This window comes from Glycine soja, chromosome 16 (genome assembly GCF_004193775.1).
Source record: "Glycine soja cultivar W05 chromosome 16, ASM419377v2, whole genome shotgun sequence".
In the NCBI taxonomy this organism is placed as follows: domain Eukaryota; kingdom Viridiplantae; phylum Streptophyta; class Magnoliopsida; order Fabales; family Fabaceae; genus Glycine; species Glycine soja.
In genome coordinates, this window is record NC_041017.1 from 37,852,473 (window position 1) to 37,872,210 (window position 19,738).

At 33.1% G+C, this 19,738-nt stretch overlaps 2 protein-coding genes across 5 annotated transcripts; one reads left to right on the plus strand and one right to left on the minus strand.

The window, feature by feature from the left end:
- Window positions 1–4,139: 4,139 nt before the first annotated feature.
- LOC114391256 (eukaryotic peptide chain release factor subunit 1-3-like) lies at window positions 4,140–9,142 on the minus strand. Of its 3 annotated transcripts, XM_028352314.1 has the most exons (6): window positions 9,021–9,142; window positions 6,666–8,156; window positions 6,444–6,546; window positions 6,257–6,340; window positions 5,787–5,868; window positions 4,140–4,443 (listed from the first exon to the last, which is right to left on the minus strand). In XM_028352314.1, exon 2 carries the CDS (start codon window positions 8,129–8,131, stop codon window positions 6,818–6,820), a length of 1,314 nt encoding a protein of 437 aa, XP_028208115.1. In that variant the 5' UTR covers window positions 8,132–8,156; window positions 9,021–9,142; the 3' UTR covers window positions 4,140–4,443; window positions 5,787–5,868; window positions 6,257–6,340; window positions 6,444–6,546; window positions 6,666–6,817. The 3 variants fall into 3 exon arrangements, with proteins under 3 accessions (XP_028208115.1, XP_028208118.1, XP_028208117.1); XM_028352317.1 differs by lacking the exon at window positions 6,257–6,340; XM_028352316.1 differs by lacking the exon at window positions 5,787–5,868.
- A 2,137-nt stretch (window positions 9,143–11,279) lies between these two features.
- LOC114390729 (dehydrogenase/reductase SDR family member FEY-like) lies at window positions 11,280–19,125 on the plus strand. Of its 2 annotated transcripts, XM_028351595.1 has the most exons (9): window positions 11,444–11,571; window positions 12,185–12,225; window positions 12,719–12,839; window positions 13,118–13,235; window positions 13,477–13,613; window positions 14,879–14,980; window positions 16,247–16,339; window positions 18,066–18,138; window positions 18,500–19,125. In XM_028351595.1, exons 2-9 carry the CDS (start codon window positions 12,212–12,214, stop codon window positions 18,757–18,759), a joined length of 918 nt encoding a protein of 305 aa, XP_028207396.1. In that variant the 5' UTR covers window positions 11,444–11,571; window positions 12,185–12,211; the 3' UTR covers window positions 18,760–19,125. The 2 variants fall into 2 exon arrangements, with proteins under 2 accessions (XP_028207395.1, XP_028207396.1); XM_028351594.1 differs by lacking the exon at window positions 12,185–12,225 and having other exon boundaries at window positions 11,280–11,571.
- Window positions 19,126–19,738: the final 613 nt, after the last annotated feature.

A 19,738-nucleotide genomic window follows, 5' to 3' on the forward strand; every position in this document is an offset into this window, starting at 1 on the left:
CCACAAGCATCTTTATTCTCGTTATACTTCCTTTATCTCTAGGAATTTTTGGTCCATTTATTTTTAAAAAATGTACAAATGTATATATGTAGGATATATTTTGTGGCAGGATCTTTTATGCAAGAGAAGTAAATATTAATAATTAGATCTTAATGATGAATGATCAAAATTAAACACATAAATTATGTGAGTTTAAAGTGATTATGTATGTTACTTTAAATCTTGATTAATCGTTTATATAGTTATATTATCCAAGATTCATTTATCTTACTCTCATATAAAATGAAATTCTCACTAGATAAAAATATCAATGCACATACTATAACCCAAGAATTGAATACCTTATACAAGCATCCCATGGTTTGACAGTTGGGCGGGTTTCTCTTATATATTACCAAACATAATGGTGCCCTAAATTGAAACTTTCTCTATATTACATATAAACATCACTTTCAAGGCATAAATATACTTAATGTGATGATGCCCTCAATTCTCAAAGGGACTGAGTATTGGTGTGTACTTCATGCCATACGCGTTTCGTTATATGTTAGCTTAATTTAATGGAAAGAAGGGTATATAATACATAGTTCCAGGAAGCACCTAAAAAATGGGGAAACATCCCAAATTGTAACTGAATGGGACAAATAAAAGAAACAAAGGAAATGAGAGGAAGAAATGTCAGAGGCATCTTCTTATTGTATATTATTCTTAATAGATGGCTCAAACATCCCCATCAGAATTTTACATTAGACAGAAAGGGATGGATATGTGAGTATCAAAAGTGATTTTCCATCCAATAGATCATCGAATTTGCACATGATATTGTCGGTTTGATGTCAATAGGTTTTATTTCTTTTTTATGTTGGTTGAATGCTTAGAACTAATTAATATGCATGCCCTCTTCCAACCTCATCTACTAAGAACTATAAGAAATTGAATATATTTGTGTATGATTAATATCTATTGTCCACAGAAATTTCAAGGAACCTGCAACCATTCTTCTTTTTCTTTTTTGATGATACCTATGCTCTATACATTGGATCAAATATATAGCTAAAATATTCACCAATATATATAGCTAAAACACATATTTCATGTAAACTTGACCAAATATCTTAATAATATATTTGCATGTTGAATGGAACTTTTCTTGTGTATGCTCACTTAATTATACGTGGGAAGGGGCCAGGATGAACAGTTGAGGTGTCAACTTAATAATAATATTGAAATTTGAATGATTTTGATTGCAACCATGCCTCGCTGTACTTACACACAAACGGGTCAACCATCATGATTTTGAAGTATTCAACTTGGTTATGCTTGTAAAACATTAAATTCAAATATCGGGACATTATTTTTTTTTCCTGACTCATTTAAAAAGTGGTCGATGAATACATGGAATCAATGCTCATATCTTGGATCGTATAATTGTGGTCCTACGGTTCCATAATGTTAATAATAAAATTTCAATTTGTGGACGAGTTTGGTGGCCCTGAGATTTGTCGAAAGAGAAGAAAACCAATATTTATTATTTGGGATAACTACAATGTCGTTCAGCTTCTAATTGAGTACGTTGCTATTATATATAGTCTTTCAATTACTTTTTTTTTATTTAAAAAAAAGACATAGTTAAGGTCTTCTTCCCTTCCGAATTAAAAATAATATATGTTATTCTTCATTCAACTATTTTAATTATTTGTCGGGAAATGTATAAAAATCTTTGAATTTTTATTTCAAAAAGTTTAAAATATAAGATTTTATTATTAAGTACCTTAAAGGTACCGGTTAAAAAAGGATTTAATAAAATTCATTGCATGATTTAATATATTTTAAAAAATTCACTGATGTAGTGCTTTTTCTTTTTGTTACCATGCGAAGTATTTATCGATAACTAATTGAGAAATTGGATGACTACCTTCAACAGAGCGTGTCTTCTCTCTTAATCGTGTTGTTTTCATTCACCACTTAGCTTAATTTTCTCTCATACTTGTTTATACGTGACACTGCATAGCAAATCCCAAAAAAACTATTGTAGTACGTAAAAATATAACTAGAAACTTAGATAAAAGTGCTTGTTTAATTCAAGTGAACTAAAATTATTGATTTCTTTATTTTCTGACCATTTTGTTGGATCCACAATGTTGCAGCAACACCCTACAACATTCACGTTTAAAGTGTATCCCTTGACCCATAAAAAGAAACATTGTCGCTTTAGTACTTATGTAGCCTCTCCCTAATATTTGTACCGTGTCTTAAGCTTGGAAAGGGATGAATTTTTCCCCCTCTCCTAGAATTTCTATGTGGCAAAAAAGAAAAAAACTAACCAACGAGAAATTATATTAAAGGCAATTTTTACATACTTCTTATAACTCAGTGAAATGGCTCCATGATTAGCAAGCAATGACAGATTGAATAAAGGAGAAATCCTAGATTATATATGTTGACTATTAGGCTACAAAATTAAAGTTTTATTAACTAATTCGAACAATTGGATTTACAAAAAAAAATTGCATAAATATGTATAAACAATACACAAATTCAATCCTTAACAAAAATAAGTTTTTATAAGATTTTACTTAATTTTTTATCAAATTCCGAATTAATTAAAGTTTTTTCTCCTAATAAATCGCAGGGTAAGACAAAAAAAAATATCTACATGAATCTTTTCGTGCTAAAAATAACATTGGAAAATGACATGAGACAAACAAATTTGCAGCAAAGGAGAAGGGGGGATAGGAGGATTTCACGCATTGATGATTATTAATACACTGTGCTTGTATTTTGGAGTATAATACTATGTTAGAATTTAAATATTTTTTCTCACTCGTTGAAATGACTTAAATTTAAAATTTGACACTGTGGACACTGCAATTACATGCACCACCTTTTTTTTTTTTTGCAAGTTACACTTTTTCTTTAATTTGATTTGTTTTTTTAATCTTTCCAGAAGTTATGAAATTATAAAAATATATAAAGAGAAAAAAACTCACATGCATTGATGATTATGCACTACTATAAAGGTGTTCTTGTATATATCGTGAGCAAAAGGAGAGTTTTTATTATCTCAGAAACAATGAATTTAAAATAGAAAAAAAAAAATAAAAATCATTGTATGAGATTCAAAAAACACATTGACAAACTATTTAAACAATGATGTTTTAAGAGATTTAGATAAGGATATAAAACTTTTTTTTTTAATAATCTTCCTTTAAGAGTTTGGGCAAAGCACAATTTATTCGCAACACATCCCTATGCTGATAATTAAAATAACAAAATAATGGAACTTATCACGAGCCAAAATACCTTCAACTGCATAATAGTGCATCCTAACGATTAACTAGAATAACAAAAATAACTGGTTCTTGTGAAAAAAACCTTCATACTTCGACCAAGAAAGAGTTTAAAGATGCTGAATACCTAACTTCACTAAAATTATAAGAAAGTCCCTCCGCTTTCAATTTCAAATCCTCGGTTTATTAAAATATTAAGCTCGAACTTAATGAGTATTTCTTTTCTTTTTTTAGAGCAATTAGTTAGTCTTTCTTGAAACCCCTAATTAATTAAATGGAATTATAAGGGCAGTTGTATATCCACAGTTTGTTAGAATCTTCATAACTGGTTTGCTACAAACCCAAATATTTTTATACACTGCACACCAATTTAAAATTATATTTATCAATTTATTTTGAACCTATTATTAAATACTAGAAATTCAAGCAAAACTTTTATGCATCGACGCAGAAATATTAACAATTCTACAGGTTTTAAAACTTCAAACATAGCATAACTAGAGATAAAAAAAAACAAGTTTTAAAAAACCATATGTTGCTTCGGAAATGATGTTTGGTACGAAATTTGCTATACAAAGTTATGCACAAAGAATACAGGATAAATTCTTATGAAAACATTTCATTCGACCAAGAAAGAGTTTGATGCGGAATACCTAACTACATAAAAATTACTACTTCGATTCCAAATCCTCGATTTATTATTGAGCATGAATTATATAGTTAGACTTCACAAATTGAATTTTCAAAAACCATACATTGTTTTTAAAAACCACAACCAGACCAAACATGCTCATCATAGTAGATTCCAACACAAATCCATCCCTAAAAGACATGCCATTTGGCATGGTGTTGATATAACTGTCAAATATATATATTAATGACAAACTGAAATTTTCATAAGAACACATCACATACCATTAAGCAATGTAAATAGAAGTCATATTGTCAAATATAAGCACAACATGTGTGAAATATCAAGAAAACAAAATGAACATTATTTCATCACGGGTAAGTTTCCAAAGTTTTGAAAGATAGATTTAACACATGAAAGATTTAGTCGTAGACTCTAGCACTCGTGTGCCAGTATATGCTGTCCAGGTATATGCTGGAGCATCCTAGAAAACACTGCATGTGACAAATCATCTGGATTAACCTGCAAAACCATCATTCAACTCAGCATATGAAAGGAATAAACCCTCAGAATGTAGTGATGGCATATAGGCTGTACTATTCAAAGACATGACTAGTAAAAAGACTATAAAGCACAAATGACAAGATAATACACAAACTAGGTACAAATTAATGCAAAGGACTGGGTACTGGCGTACTGCCCCAGCATACAGTAGAACCCAGCCATGACAACGTTGTAAAAGCAATGCCAATGCAAAAATACTTTCATGTAAACTGGAGCATAGATGAGAAGAATACTAGCCAAGCATAGTACAACTAATAAAAAGAATATTAGCCAATATAAAATAATCAAAAGAACATTAGCCAGGGTTGGTACAAAATAATCAAAAAAGGGGATCAGCTAATCGTTATTAACACCAGTGTTATCAATGGCAGAACATGGTGGAAGGCCAAATTCAGCCATATAAACACGCCATTGCACTTTATGGCACTGCCATGCTGGGCCTCCCCACAAATTTCCCATGGCAGTTGGGAAAAAAACTGCCACGCCTGCCATGGCAGGCCCATAGTGGCTATTTGACAACACTGGTTAACACTTTAATCAAAACAACATTAGCCAGGGTTGGGTTGGTACAAAATAATCAAAAAGAGGATTAGCTAATCAACATTAACACCAGTGTTATCAGTGGCCGAACATGGTGGAAGGCCAAAATTCAGCCATATAAACATGCCATTGCACTTTATGGCACTGCCATGCCGGGCCTCCCCACTAATTTCCCATGGCAGTAGGGAAAAAAACCGCCACACCCGCCATGGCAGGCCCATAGTGGCTATTTGACAACACTGGTTAACACTTTAATCAAAACAACATTAGCCAGGGTTGGGTTGGTACAAAATAATCAAAAAGAGGATTAGCTAATCGTTATTAACACCAGTGTTATCAATGGCAGAACACGGTGGAAGGCCAAAATTCAGCCATATAAACATGCCATTGCACTTTATGGCACTGTCATGCCGGGCCTCCCCACTAATTTCCCATGGCAGTTGGGAAAAAAACCGCCACACCTGCCATGGCAGGCCCATAGTGGCTATTTGACAACATTGGTTAACACTTTAATGGTCATTCACACCCATTGATCATGTCTAGTAGAAATCAATATCAGTGGAAAAAAAGTTGGTGGGAAATATTTAGGCAAAGCACTCAAGAAAAATCCCCTAGCTCCTTTTCATTGAAATCAATAATTATGAAAACAGATACTATTGACAACCAAACAAAGAAAATAGATAATATTCTCTATTACAATAACAGGAGCAGTATTTGCCTTAAACCATCGTGTTCAAATGAAATAAGTAGTATATATGCACCTTTAAGCAGAATAACCTATTGACTGTGAGCATCTTCATCAAGACTTTGGAGAGCTACATACACAGACAGGTTCAACAAATACTACAAAGCAAAAGAATTTTCAATTTGTTTAAAATCTTGTGACATAAAAAAGAATACACCAGAATAAGGAAAGCTATAATAGAAGAGTGCCAATTAAGCTTAGATTTAAAATTAGCACAGTCAAACAATAGCAACTAAAGCCACATGAGATGATATTGGCATCAATACTTCCCAACTATGAATTAACAGTTGGTCAATTTATAAACCAGAAAAAAGAAATTCTTCAATCAATGCGCTACAGTTAACAAAACTCAATTAAAAGAGAATATAAAATACATGGCACCAGTGTCACCATTGAAAGCAGGTGAAACAAACTGTTTAACCGCTGCATTATATTTTTCAGCAGATGATGAAAACTAAATGTGCAAACTCATTGACAAGGACTGACCATCACTGCTTCTGCATAGTGTTTCTCTAATAAACATGTTTTTGTTCTTGCTTTTCTGGGTGTAAGTAGTAGAGAGCAGGGGAGCTAAAAGACAAAAATAAAAACAACGTTTAGGGAAATTCTTTTAAACACTTTAGTAAAAATAATAACAATAAATCTAATGAAACAAGATATGCCAAATTTTCACCAGGTGCTGCCAGAAGCTTTGCAGGAATTTGTGGTGCCAGAGTGTGCATGTTAGAAGGACAAGGTAACTCGTATCAGAAAGGAGCACCTTGGGGGCAGAGCATCTGAAAGATATTAAAACTGAAAATTAGAGAAACTTCCTTTATATCTAACAAAAAAAAACAAGAATGTAAACTAAAGCATAATCTAAAAAGGCTGCACAAAAAGAGAAATAGAATTAAACCTCGATTCACAATCAAACACTCTCTGCAACACCAGAGACAGACATGGAGGAGGAGGAGCTGCAGCAGGTGCAACCACCTCCACCTCCCATATTGGTGCAGGTATCTTGGCTCCCCTTTCCTGCACCAGTGGTAGGAAGTTTTTCAGTGATTGCTATTCAGAATCATCATACACGCCTCCATCATCAGAAAAATCATCAAATGATCGCATATCAAGCTGGTAACGCAAGATCCCACCTATCCCACCGAAACCTCTGCAAAACTGTGAACCTTCTTGTGATTTATTGGTAACAAACTCAAGAGTGCAACCAAACCGTTTGTATTCATTTGCAAACCACTCCAGCAGAGACAACTTCTCCTGAACCTCAAAATCAGCATTGCTCTCAGGATCCCGAAAATTGCTTTGGTTGGCATCCTGTTCCTTGTTGAAGTGCTTAATGACAACCTCACCAGTAGCACTATTTTTTAAGACATACCTATTCATATCCAGATTTTCCCAGACAATAAGTGTCTCGACAGCTCCCATCTCCAAAGCTTTTAGAGTATCATCAACTCCAAAAACATACTTTCCAGTATCCTGGCTGATTTCCTCAAAGTATTTTCCAATCAGTCGCTTTTCCTGGATAAACTTCACATTGGACAGAATTTCAGCAGATAGTTCAATAGCCTGATTAAACCCATTCTCACCTCCATAGGAGACGTCAACAACATTCAGTATTTTTGCCTGAAGACGAGGATCAAACATATCTGACTGACTAAGCTCAGTTTTGAAATCAGCTGAACCAGCCAATATTAATCCAGAAACATTGGGTTGGCTGGTGGCAGCATTGATATAGAATTGGGTAGCATGCTCCGCTGTCTTCCTCACATAGTTATGACGCTTCTCCATCCGAAGACGGGCAAAACGCAGAGCTGATTGCCCTCCTCTTCCATGTTTCTTTGGGAGATCCACACTGAATTTATGAAGCACTTCTCTCGTATTACCACTCAAGGTCCCAAACAAAGTACCATTGCCATCCATGACAATAAATCCAAACTTGTCATCAGACTCTAGGAGTTCATTCAAAGCTTCAGTATGAAACTTATTGTCACAAAGATAAAGGGATGCATTAATAGGTCTGAAAGGCTCAAAATCAATAGTCACCTTCTTTTCCTTCCCATCATCAGTCACGATTGTGCCAGTATACAGAACAAGACCATTTGGAGGAACCTTGTTATAGAGCTTAAGCCTCTGCTGAGCAGAAGTGATTGCACCAAGAACTGACTGTCGATTCACCCTGCTTTTGATGTTTGATGCAGTTCCAAACTCATCACCAAGCATCTTGGTGACACGAGATATTTGATCACGTGGAGGCATGATAAGGGAAATCATACTTGTCCCATTTCCTCTGGCAGCCTCAAGAGCTTTGATCAATTTCTTGATTTTCCACACCTCAATGTTCTTATCAGTCCCATGAGCATCAGCCATCGTCAAACAATAATAGAGCAATAACCTTGAAACAAATAAAAGCACAACAAATAAGCCACATTCATTTCCATACAGATAAAAATTCAAAACATAAAGCATGTGCCTGGTCACTAAGCATAAAGATAATTATACCAGTGCCCAAGGACGAATAATTCATTAAAAAATTAAATAACTACCAAGCCATCCCTACAAAAGCTCAGGAAACAAGCACAATACTACAGTGAAAAATTCAAAGGAAAAAAGACACAAGATTCCATTTGTTTCATTTGACACACATTCGCCGAAAGGTATTCATAGAATCAAATCATATAAAGATTCAATCAGGCTTTTATAAACACTTTCATCTCCCATACAATTCCAAAATCCCCCGAATCAATCGCTACTTTATTCATAAGTTGCAACATAAACTAATAATATAAAACACACGATCTGAATATTTAAATCATCATAATATTATTATTATAATAATAACTTTGTCTCACTCTGCTCCAGGCTCACCTTCTTCTCCCTCATCTCAAGTTGCAAATAAAAAAATTCACACCATAAAACCCAAAAAAAAAAACACGATTATATTAAAATTGAACAAACCACAAACGCAGATGCGCAATAGCATGTATAAATATCAATATTGATATATACACACAAGTGCGTGCCTCTAAAGCATCACAAAACAGAGCATATCCAATTAATAGCAATCCAAGACCATCAAATCGATAAATCCACCACCAACGATGACGATTATAACAATACGAGTACCAAAAACGCGAAAAACTATCAGCAACCAAACCATAAAAAAAAAGGCAGAAACGAAAATATATTATAAATAAAGGATCGAGTGTTAGATGATGGAAATTGCGGAATCGGTGATTCGATTTCGCGGAGAAAGAACCTTTTAGTGTGGGCGGCGCGAGGGAGAGAAGAGGCCGCGAGAGACGTGCCCTATCTGAGAACTATGGAATGCTTGATTTGTTTCTTTGGGGGAGTGGTGTGTTGGAGGGATTTTAAAGCGCAATCAAACGGCGTCGTTTGTCATATTTTCTGTTTGCTTTTTGATGGCGGTGAGAAATATAGAATTACGTCTGAGTCCTTACGTTTTCAATTTTTCATCCACTCAAATAAAACATTTTTTTTCTCATGCGTAGTGATAGATATTTTGGGAAGGAATTTCAGAATTTCCTTATTATTTTTTATTAAAAAAAATACGTTTTTAGTTTGAGTCTGAGACGTAAATAAAGTTGATTTATAGAGTAAATAAAATCTTAACAAATCAAAATTAATAAAATAATTGAGTTTTATATTTTTAGGGAATTTAATGTGATAAACTTTATGTCTTGAATCAATAAAAAAATCTATATAAAATTGTCCCCAAAATAAATAAATAAAATGATAAGTATTTTGAAAAAGATAAATGTACTACAAAAAGACACTATTTAAGAGATTATTTTACAATTTTTTTAATAAATTTGAGACAAAATTAAATCCAAAATAAAGTTAGATTGTCACTCGAGTAATTTAGCTTATTTGTTTCCTAACAAAAAGTAGTAGCATGCTTTTATTTGTTGTTAAAATGTGCTAATATTAATGTTGTTAATTTTTTGGAAGTAAAAAAAAATCGCTTAATCTTTTTTTTGGCAGTCTTTTGTCTTATTAGGTGGAAAATTTGTGATGATGTATCACTTTTTGAAACTTTAATTGGTGTATTCGGATCAGATAATAACAGGTAATCTCCATTAGTAAAAATCTTTATTCTTTTAAAATTACTTTTTGAATTGATTTAATTATTTTGATTGATCTTTCAATAGTTGTTATACATACTCAAAAGTAAAATCACATAGTTCGTCTTGTTCCTAATGGCATATGCATTTGATTATTTTCGGTTGACAGAGACATTTGATCATTTTTTAGAATAGTTGCAATATGCATGCCAATAATATTCATTCAAGACCATTAAGCAATAAAGACTACATGCCAAATTATTTTTGTTTGGCATGCATGGCAAATTAAAAACGTAGCAATTATTTGACATGCATGCCAAATATTTCTTGACCATTTGGCAAGAAATATTGCAATATGCATGCCAAATTATAGAATTTCAAATATCTAATTTTATAATTTGATTACACAAGACTGCATACAGAAAGCACAACTACATTGGTCTAGTTTTACAATAGCAAGCATTCAAATTGATGCCTGATTGGTGATGTGCAACAGTAAAAATCAATCTCTTTCCTTTTGTCGATGTAGATCCCACACCTCTCTTTCTCTTTCTCATCTCAGAGAATCACTTCTCTTTCAAACCCACATGCCTCTCCTCTTTCTCATCATGCCTTCCTCCTTCCCCTTCCCTAGCCGCTCCCCTTCGATGAGGAAGCATCGCCAACACACATGGTCGCTCCTCTTCCCACCTTCAGCAAGGAAGCATCCTTCATGCCATGATTGTTCTCTGCTTGAGCTTTTTTTTTTAAGTTGTTGTTGGTATATTGTTCTAGATTTGAGTTTTGTTCTTTAATGTGTTTTTTTACCTGTCCTAGATCTAACTTCTATTCTTTAATTTGTTCTAGACTTTCTTATTCTTCCCCTCTTCATTTCCCTTGGTTTCCTCTAAAATTAGTTAGGAAGAGAAACAATAAAATATATATATTAAAAAAGTTCTTGAGAGTTCTACTCTTAAAATTCAATATTTATCCCAAAGATATTGGGAGGAAGTCTATAGATAATTTTAGTGAAGAAAGATTTTTTAACTCAACAATCCCATTAAAGATACTTTAAGCTAATGAAGTTGCTATTCCGATGATTATTTTGATTTTATTTTTTTACCTTTAATACCAACTAAAAAAAAGTTATATTTCTCAAAATGGGATCCTCTTTTTGCTAAAAAAAAATCCTATATATTATACAGTCACATTATTAACTTTTGAGTAAATTACATTCGTATTGAGGTATTTTACGAGTATTTTGCACAAATTTTCAAAATCTTCAAATTTTAGTAAAAACTACTTTCTTTTGTCTGTAAAAAAAACTACTTTTTTATTGATAGAAAAAGCTCTACTGTGGAACTCGGGCGAGTGAACTCACCGAGGTCAACTGAACAGAACTCGTCTCTCACTCACCAATATACACAAATCGAAGCAAAAAACAGTACACCGTAGTCTCCTGCTAAAGACAGATCTCAGATTCTGTACGCTAACACAGAGAGAGAGTGAGAGAGATATGGCAACGACGTCGTCTTCAAGCGAGGAAGCACCGAACACTAAGAAGAACAAGAAGGAGTGTTTAGGTTGGATAGAATGGTTAAGAGGTTGGTTCTATGTGGTCTACGAAATGCTCTTTCAGCGCATCATGGCGAGTCATTTGCACAACCCCATGCCTCTCCCTCCCGTCAACGACCTCACCTGCATTGTCACCGGCTCCACCAGCGGCATTGGCCTCGAAATCGCAAGGTTCACTTTCCTTTTCTGCTTTTGAGTAAGAAAAAATTGAGCTTTGGAACTGGGGTGGGTGTTTGTTGCTTGATTATTGATAAAGGGGTGATTTTGGGAAGTGGGTGTGTGTTGGTTTTGTGGCTGTGGTTGTGGATCGTGAGAAAGGAGTGACCTTTCTGTCGGTTTTGTAAATAGGTTATAGATGAAGTATGCCATGACCATTTTGGTTACTGTGCGTGTTGCCCTCATTTGCAAGGCTACTAGGTAGGCCCACTTTGGACTAGCTTCTAGTTTTATAAGAGGCTTTCAGTTGATTCTTTAAGAGCATCTTCAATGCTGGTTGTTAATAAGGTTCTTAAGTCTAAGAATCAGTTCTTACTCAAAATCATCATTGGAGGAGGCTGATATGAATTCCAATTGTAAGAACGGGTTCTTATACAATCAATCTGGTCCTATGATTAAAAAAATTAATTAATCTTTTGGTCCCTTGTGCCAATTTTATTTTATTTCCTATACCTAAAAACTCTTCGTTTTAGTCCTATATATATATATATATATATATATATATATATATATATATATATATATATTATTTTTATGTTTTAGTCCTTATGCTTCAATTTTGTGGCAGGTTTATACAGCTTGAAAACTAACAAGGATGCTGACATTTGGGTATAAAAAGTTCTTAAATGATTGCACCATATTATTAAAAAATCATTTCCTGACATAGTATGTGAGACTTATTTTAAGTTCTTAAATGATTGCACCATCGGAGTAGTAAGTTGTTAAATTTCTTTAATCTGATCTAGCATGTAGGATACTCTAAAAGTGAGTTAAGAACCTTCACTTTAAATGTATCATTGGAGATGCTCCAACTTACCGAAAAGGCAAAAATAAACTATTATGTGCTTTTAGAGAAGTTAAATGACAGAACTTGCCGATTTTAATTTACATGATAAGTTTGATTTATTTTAATTCATTTTATTTTCTTTTTCTATTAGTACTTGTTGAGAAGTTTATCCAAACTGCCTCTTAGGTAAAGTCATGTGGGTTTGGGTATATTTTTGTTTTAAATTCTAGATTAGACACTATGAAGTGCGAGCTTTTATGTTTTGAAAAAAAGGGGAGCTGATGCATTTTTTTTGTTGTTTATCACATCGTGCAGGCAATTAGCACAGTCAGGGGCCCATGTTGTTATGGCTGTCAGGAACACAAAGGCAGCTCAGGAGTTGATCCAGAAGTGGCAAGTTGACTCTGAAGGATTGAGTATTCCTCTCAATGTTGAGGTAACTTGTATGGCCATTACCCATTATTGTGTGAGGAACATTAAACTGGCTCTCTTGGAGCTTGCTATGATAAATCATATATGATTATGATCCATGGAACTTTTTTTGCATTGGAATTTGTGTTTGGATTAACTTATTTTGTTATATGGAAAGTTTTTTTGCATGATACTCAAAAGAGAGATTTTGTTTGAATAGTTGTTTTAAATGGATTAAGCTTAATTCAAAATTATGTTTTGGGATTACTTCTGGTCATAGACATTTCCTTTTGGCTTATCAAGGTGATGCAAGTTGATCTTCTCTCATTGGATTCTGTCACGAGGTTTGCTGAAGCATGGAATGCACGCTCAGCACCCTTACATGTTCTCATCAATAATGCTGGGATTTTTTCCATTGGAGGTTGGTATTTCTGATCAAACAAATCTGTTCCTAAATTTTGACCTTTCTGTTGTCTATGACCCTTTTATGGTTTGAGTACTTTCCAGTAATTTTTGGGATTATCTGTTGAAATATACTTATCTTTTTTTTCTCATCTTTTATTCTGACAAAATTATCAGAATTAGCAATAACAACTTCTGGATTGGTTCTCATTGATGACAAATGTAACTAACCCACTAGTATTTTTTTTGTTCTAACTCAGAGCCACAAAAGTTTTCCAAAGATGGTTATGAACAGCACTTGCAAGTGAATCATCTTGCTCCTGCCTTGCTTTCAATACTTCTTTTGCCATCCCTTATTAGGGGTTCTCCTAGTCGCATTGTTAATGTGAATTCCATAGTAAGTTTCTTGCTATTTGAACACTATTACATATTAAAGTCATAGTTTATTTTCATGTATTTTTCATATTAATGCCTTTGATTTATGTACTATACCAATATTTATGAAAACTTTTTGTTTGGCTAGATGCTGTTTGATTGATTCAACATTTATTACTTGTTGGTTTTTATGCCTGAATCTTATTAAAATATAGTCAATAATCTTTTGATTTGTTTTGTCTCAAAGAATTTGGAAAATTTGCCTGTTGTTATACATTTCTATCTAAGGCCATTCAGTTTGTAATTTTCTGCGATGCTAGCAATGATGAAGATTAATGTTTTCTAGAATTCAAATTTAATAGCAAATTACTTGTTATAAAAGGTTAAGTTAGTTTGGAAGACATTCTCTTTCTTTTGTTTTGGTGCATTTTTTGTCATCCTGAATCCTGATAGGCGTGTTTTCCCTCACTGTTTTTTAGTAAAATTTGTTTCAGTAAAAAAAATGACAGTGGTGACACTACAATATGTCCTGTAATGCTTGAGTTACTTTGTTTTCTTTTACTTTTTCAGTAAATTAATGTCATAAGTTAAAATTCTTCTTTGTGGTGTATTATCAACTTTTTTTTGAGATTTTAATTAGCAAGAGACAAACACTATTGTTGAACTCTTGCTAAAACGTTTGGTGCTATGCAATGCATAACTATAAGCTTTGTTTAATTGCAAAAATACAATGATGTTTCTTTGATTTCCCGTTATATGTGTGTGTGTGATTTTTCTTGATGAAATTCTTATGTTCTTGACATTCAAATATAAAATAAATCGTTTATTTTGAACGAATGAAAGAGAACAGAACATGAATCTGGGTGATAAAATTGTTGATAAGGAAAAGCGGAATAAAATCAGATGCTCCATTAATCAGTGTATTCCAAGGAATTAAAAGTTGGATGCTTAATAAAAAGGGAGCGTGTCGAATAAATAATTAGTGCAGAAATAAAGGCTGCAGATTAATGTTTGGCAGGTATTTAATGTTCTCTGTATATTATTATTTTTCTGTTTAACTTTTCTATGATTTTAAACTGTTGAATGTTGATTGTAAAGTAATTAATCCTAGAAAATAATTAGTGCTGAAATAATTAATGTTGTTTTCATGGTAAAGTAATTAATCCTAGAAAATAAAAAATATATTTTAGAGCGGTAAAAAGTAATTTTTTGTTTTTTAATCTTTCACACTGACCATAAGAAAATCTTTAGAGTGCTTTGTCTTTTCTTTTCCCCTCTTTTCTGTAGATGCATCATGTTGGCTTTGTAGACACTGAAGATATGAATCTCACATCTGGAAAAAGGAAATTTTCTAGTATGGTAGGATACTCAAGCAGCAAGTTAGCAGAGGTACACTTCATTTAAATGTTTTTTGACAATATGTTGGCTTGCAATTTACAAATAAGTTTTTCATCTGACAAAGTTACTAGTGCAATTATTTGTAGTTATTTATTTTTTCTGCTATATCATATATACTTAGCTATATTAGTTGCACACAATTTAACTGATAGGATCTTGATTCTTGCATATTAAATTTCAAAAACAAAAATAAGTATGCCATTAAATGATTTTAGACACACGGGCACACACAAATAGTGTTTAAAAAGGCGTAGTATATGATGTAACTAATTTTAGGATACTGGAGACAAAACTGTTATGGATAGATAAGAAATTTTGCACCATTGATATTTTCCAATAAGAAATTTTGTAACATTGACATGCATGACAAACATTCAATCCAATGGTGTATATAATTCATTCTTGAAAATTTCCATCTTGTATTTTCAATGCTTCCCATTACTAATATATCAAGGGACTAGACTACACGTATACATTGCATTTTTGTCACTTAGGATGAACGATCCTCGCCCCTTAAATAAAAGAAACTACCTGATCCACTTAGATTAGATGACTCTGCATGCTGCATCATTGTATGGAATGGTTCATTGGCGGCAGATGTGGTGCCTATCTTCTGGTTAAGAAAACTCACTTATGGAAGTCATTACACTGCTGACCTCTACATGTTGAGTGTTAATATCTTTATAATTATCTTATTCTTTTTATGTATTTTTATGTTATATATTTTCAACTATTTCTATCATGATCCATTTCTTTTTGCATTAAATTATACAATATTACTAACTAATTAACTGATAGTATTTTACATAAATATCAATTCAAAATATAATTATGTGTACTATTTTATCAATCTCTATCTCACATATTGCAGCACTGAGAACACACATGCAGTTAGAATCCAGGACTTAGGTATTTTCCTTTTTTTTTTACAAAGTAATTGCTTATCTTCACTAGCCAAACCATATGCAGCTTAACTGCATACTTCTTAAAAGATAGTTTTTCAGCATTTTGGTTTATTTGTTACCTTGGTATAATTACATCTTGTTTGTTGTTTAGTTTTCAATAGCCTGAATCCATTTTCCCTTTATTCTTCCTCTTGTCTTGGTTCTTAAAGCCTGTTAATAGTTATTGATATTGCCTTCTAAATTTTTGTTACGTTACTGGTCAATGATTCAAAATCATATGAAGATGATTTGCTTGGTCTACCTTCCATCTTGAAGTTTTGAATGAAACATCACTTGGCATTTTCTGTTGCAGATTATGTTTAGTAGTACTATTAATAAACGACTCCCTGCTGAATCTGGCATCAGTGTATTGTGTGTATCACCTGGAATTGTTCAGACCAATGTGGTAAGTTTTTTGAAAAAATTGAACATCTGTTTCTATATGGATCATGTACAACTGTAATCTTAATTAATTGTTCAATATCTATTTTGATTTTACAAATCTTTGTCAAACTGAGCATGATTTCTGCTGAATAAGTAATAACCAAGTAGGATCTAATTGTTCTTTTGCAATATGGCAACAGAAAAACCTTCAGAAATTATGTCTTGCTTTAGAATATTTGCCCCGTAATTTGCTCATGCCCTTTGCCAGTATTTGTGTGTCAATCTTGTTGAGAAAACAATATAGATGGAGGAGGGGGAAGATTGTATTAGTTGGGGAACTTTTTACACTGTAAGTAATACAGCATAACTTGAAAAATGTTCAAAGAGTACTAGGAAAATGGCTACTGAAGGTACTTTGAGTTTGAGGGTCATGCCGCCTCCCACTCCAAATCTTTCCCTCGAAACTGTGTCCCTCCATTTCTTTCTCTTCCTTCCCTGTTAAAGTTCCCCCACTTACAACCTGCTGCATAGACAGACAATTACAATTAGAATTCCTATGCTCTGTCCCCTCTACCCATTTGATTGGAATGGACATATAACCTATTTCCCCTTTTACCACTCTTAAAGTACACCCTTTGTAATGTAACTAATAGTCTTATGAAACAGATTGGCTTGTTTTGTAGGATTAATATTTATTTTAAAATGTATATGTTTGACAAAATGTAGATGAATGAAAATTAACAAGGGATGAAAATATTTCATTAACTGAACTATTGGATCTATGGTAGAAATTTAGAATAATCAATAGTGTCAATTAGATTGAAGAGGATGTATGAAACTTGAGGTTGGTTAAACAAGACCCTGAAGTGAGGTGTATTTAGAACTGTATACAAATAAATACCAGATTCTAAATACTAAATTTTATAATTCATCACATTGTGTTTATTGGTTCCAAAGGCTAAGCTGCTAAGGGCATATGTTTGTTTTAGATTTTGGAGGATTTAGTGTTCTGCTTAGTTTATGTTTGGAAATGATTAGGTAATAAGCTAATGCTAATTTTTAACTGAAAGTTAGTTTATTTTATTAAAAGTGTTTGATATAATTAGTTGTTAAACTAGCCAATGAATGTAAAATGACATAAAAGGACAAGCCCTGGCACAACGGTAAAGTTGTGCCTTGGTGATCAGTCGGTCATGGGTTTTGATTTGTCCGAATCCAGAAACAGCCTCTATGCATATGCAAGGGTAAGGCTGCACATAATGACTTTCTCCCATACCTTTGTATGGCAAGGAGCCTTTTGGTTCCGAGGTATGTTAGTTTTGGTCAAACAAGCTTATAAGCTAGTTAAAGAAGTTATAGGATTGCTGAAATAACTTTGTCAAACACACTCTTGGCCCTTTAGGATTTGACCAAAAATAATTTCATTCTGTTTGGATAATTTCGGTGCTATAATTTATGGTCATAATTTTTTGCTGGTGGGGCAATTATGATTTGTGGATTAAAATAGCTTAGTGCAAATCCCTGGAGTAGTGACAAATGGCCCTGGGGTTAATTTGGGCTCAATGTTTAAAGTCCAAATCATATATTTTATTGGGCGGTTCAGCCCAGCCTGGCTCATTTTACCACTACTGTAGAGTGAGACTTGGTATTTTCTTTGTTGCATAATGGTATATATCCAGTCATTGTTTTCTTGGTTTTGCTGCATTATTTCATTACCTTTCTATACTTTCAACTTAATCTTATTTCAGGCAAGAGATCTTCCAAAACTTGTTCAAGCTGCATATCATTTGATCCCTTACTTCATCTTTAGTGCTCAAGAAGGTCTGTTTATTCAATATTTTCAAACTAGAGCTATAAGTACTTAACAATGTTTAGCTTTTAACACTGTCAATTACCATGACAGTTGCCTCTGTAATATTTGAGAAGTGATTGGAATAATGAGGAAATCATATGCTCTCTTTCTATTTTATGTGCTTCTCTTTCGGGTCTAACTTTTTGGTATTCTTTATATTATTTCATATCCTCTAGTAAAACATGGACTGTGGTTTTGGCAATCTATTACTAAAACATGATCCAATGTTACAATCAACTGACCAACCATCCTAGTTGATGGAATGTTTTGCATAAGCAAAAAAATGCTCAGGACTGACTGTGAATACACATCACTTATGCAACTATACAGGTGCAAGAAGCGCTCTCTTTGCTGCCACTGATCCTCAAGTTCCAGAGTATTGTGAAATGTTGAAAGCAGACGAGTGGCCTGTTTGTGCCTTTATTTCTCAAGATTGTCGTCCAGCAAATCCATCGGAAGAAGCGCACAACGTTCAAACATCGTATGAAGTGTGGGAGAAGACATTAGAGATGATTGGCCTTCCCTCAGATGCTGTGGAAAGGCTTTTAGATGGGGAAGAAGTTAAATGCCGTTATGGACAAGAACAGTAATCTAATATACAATATCTCCCTTAATCTGTAAGGGCACTTCCATTATTTATAGCTAGTAATGAGCATTTTCATTCTGAATATGTGGGAGAAGAACCCTTTTATATTTTTTTAAACATGATATGTATATCCATTTTGATCATATTTATGTACTCAAATGCCACCTGCTCCTCCTAATGGGAGAATTTAGCCAGCTTTGACCTTAAATGTCACCATAGAAGTAAGAATTAAATTAGTAAGCACTATTTGTTATAGTTGTTTTGACTTCTGATACATGTCATAGGTGACCCACCTAAATAAGTGAATTCCAACAATAGTGTTGCTTTCAATTTTGGAATGTTACCATGTATGTTATCATGCAATTCTTACTTTCTCAAGAGTTGTCACCTTGCTTGCTTTCAACTTGTTTTTTGCTCTATAATTCATCAGAATGTTGTTCTTTTTTTTTTTTTTTACTTTGTTATAAAAGGGAAATAATTAAGTGGGACAGAAAACGTCTCCGTACCATGATTGGAAATTAAGTTTTACCGAATAATAAATAAATTAAGCAATGGCTTGATTATATCCTAGATCCGGTTTTTGTGCCATGATGCGAGGATTAAAGGAAGAACTATTTGATGATCATGGTTTGATCTGATGACTTAACTACCACTTTAATTTATAAAATTTGGGTAAAATTGGGGGAAAGTGAGTGGTTAGTTGATACATAAATACCATTTTACCTCTTTCAATTTTTCAAAATAAAATGATTAATTTTTTTTGAAAAAATTTAATTTGATTATCCTACTTAAACCAACCGGACCGACTATAATCAAATTAGGTTGGAACAAGTTAATAATTTTTTTTCTCTCAATCCAATTCAATTTGATCTGACTAACTGTTTGCTTTTTTTTTTTTAAAATCTTCAGGGAGTGAACTTTGCATGCCGAATAAATTCATTAAATTGTTTCAATATTATAATAAGGATGTAAGATAAAGAATA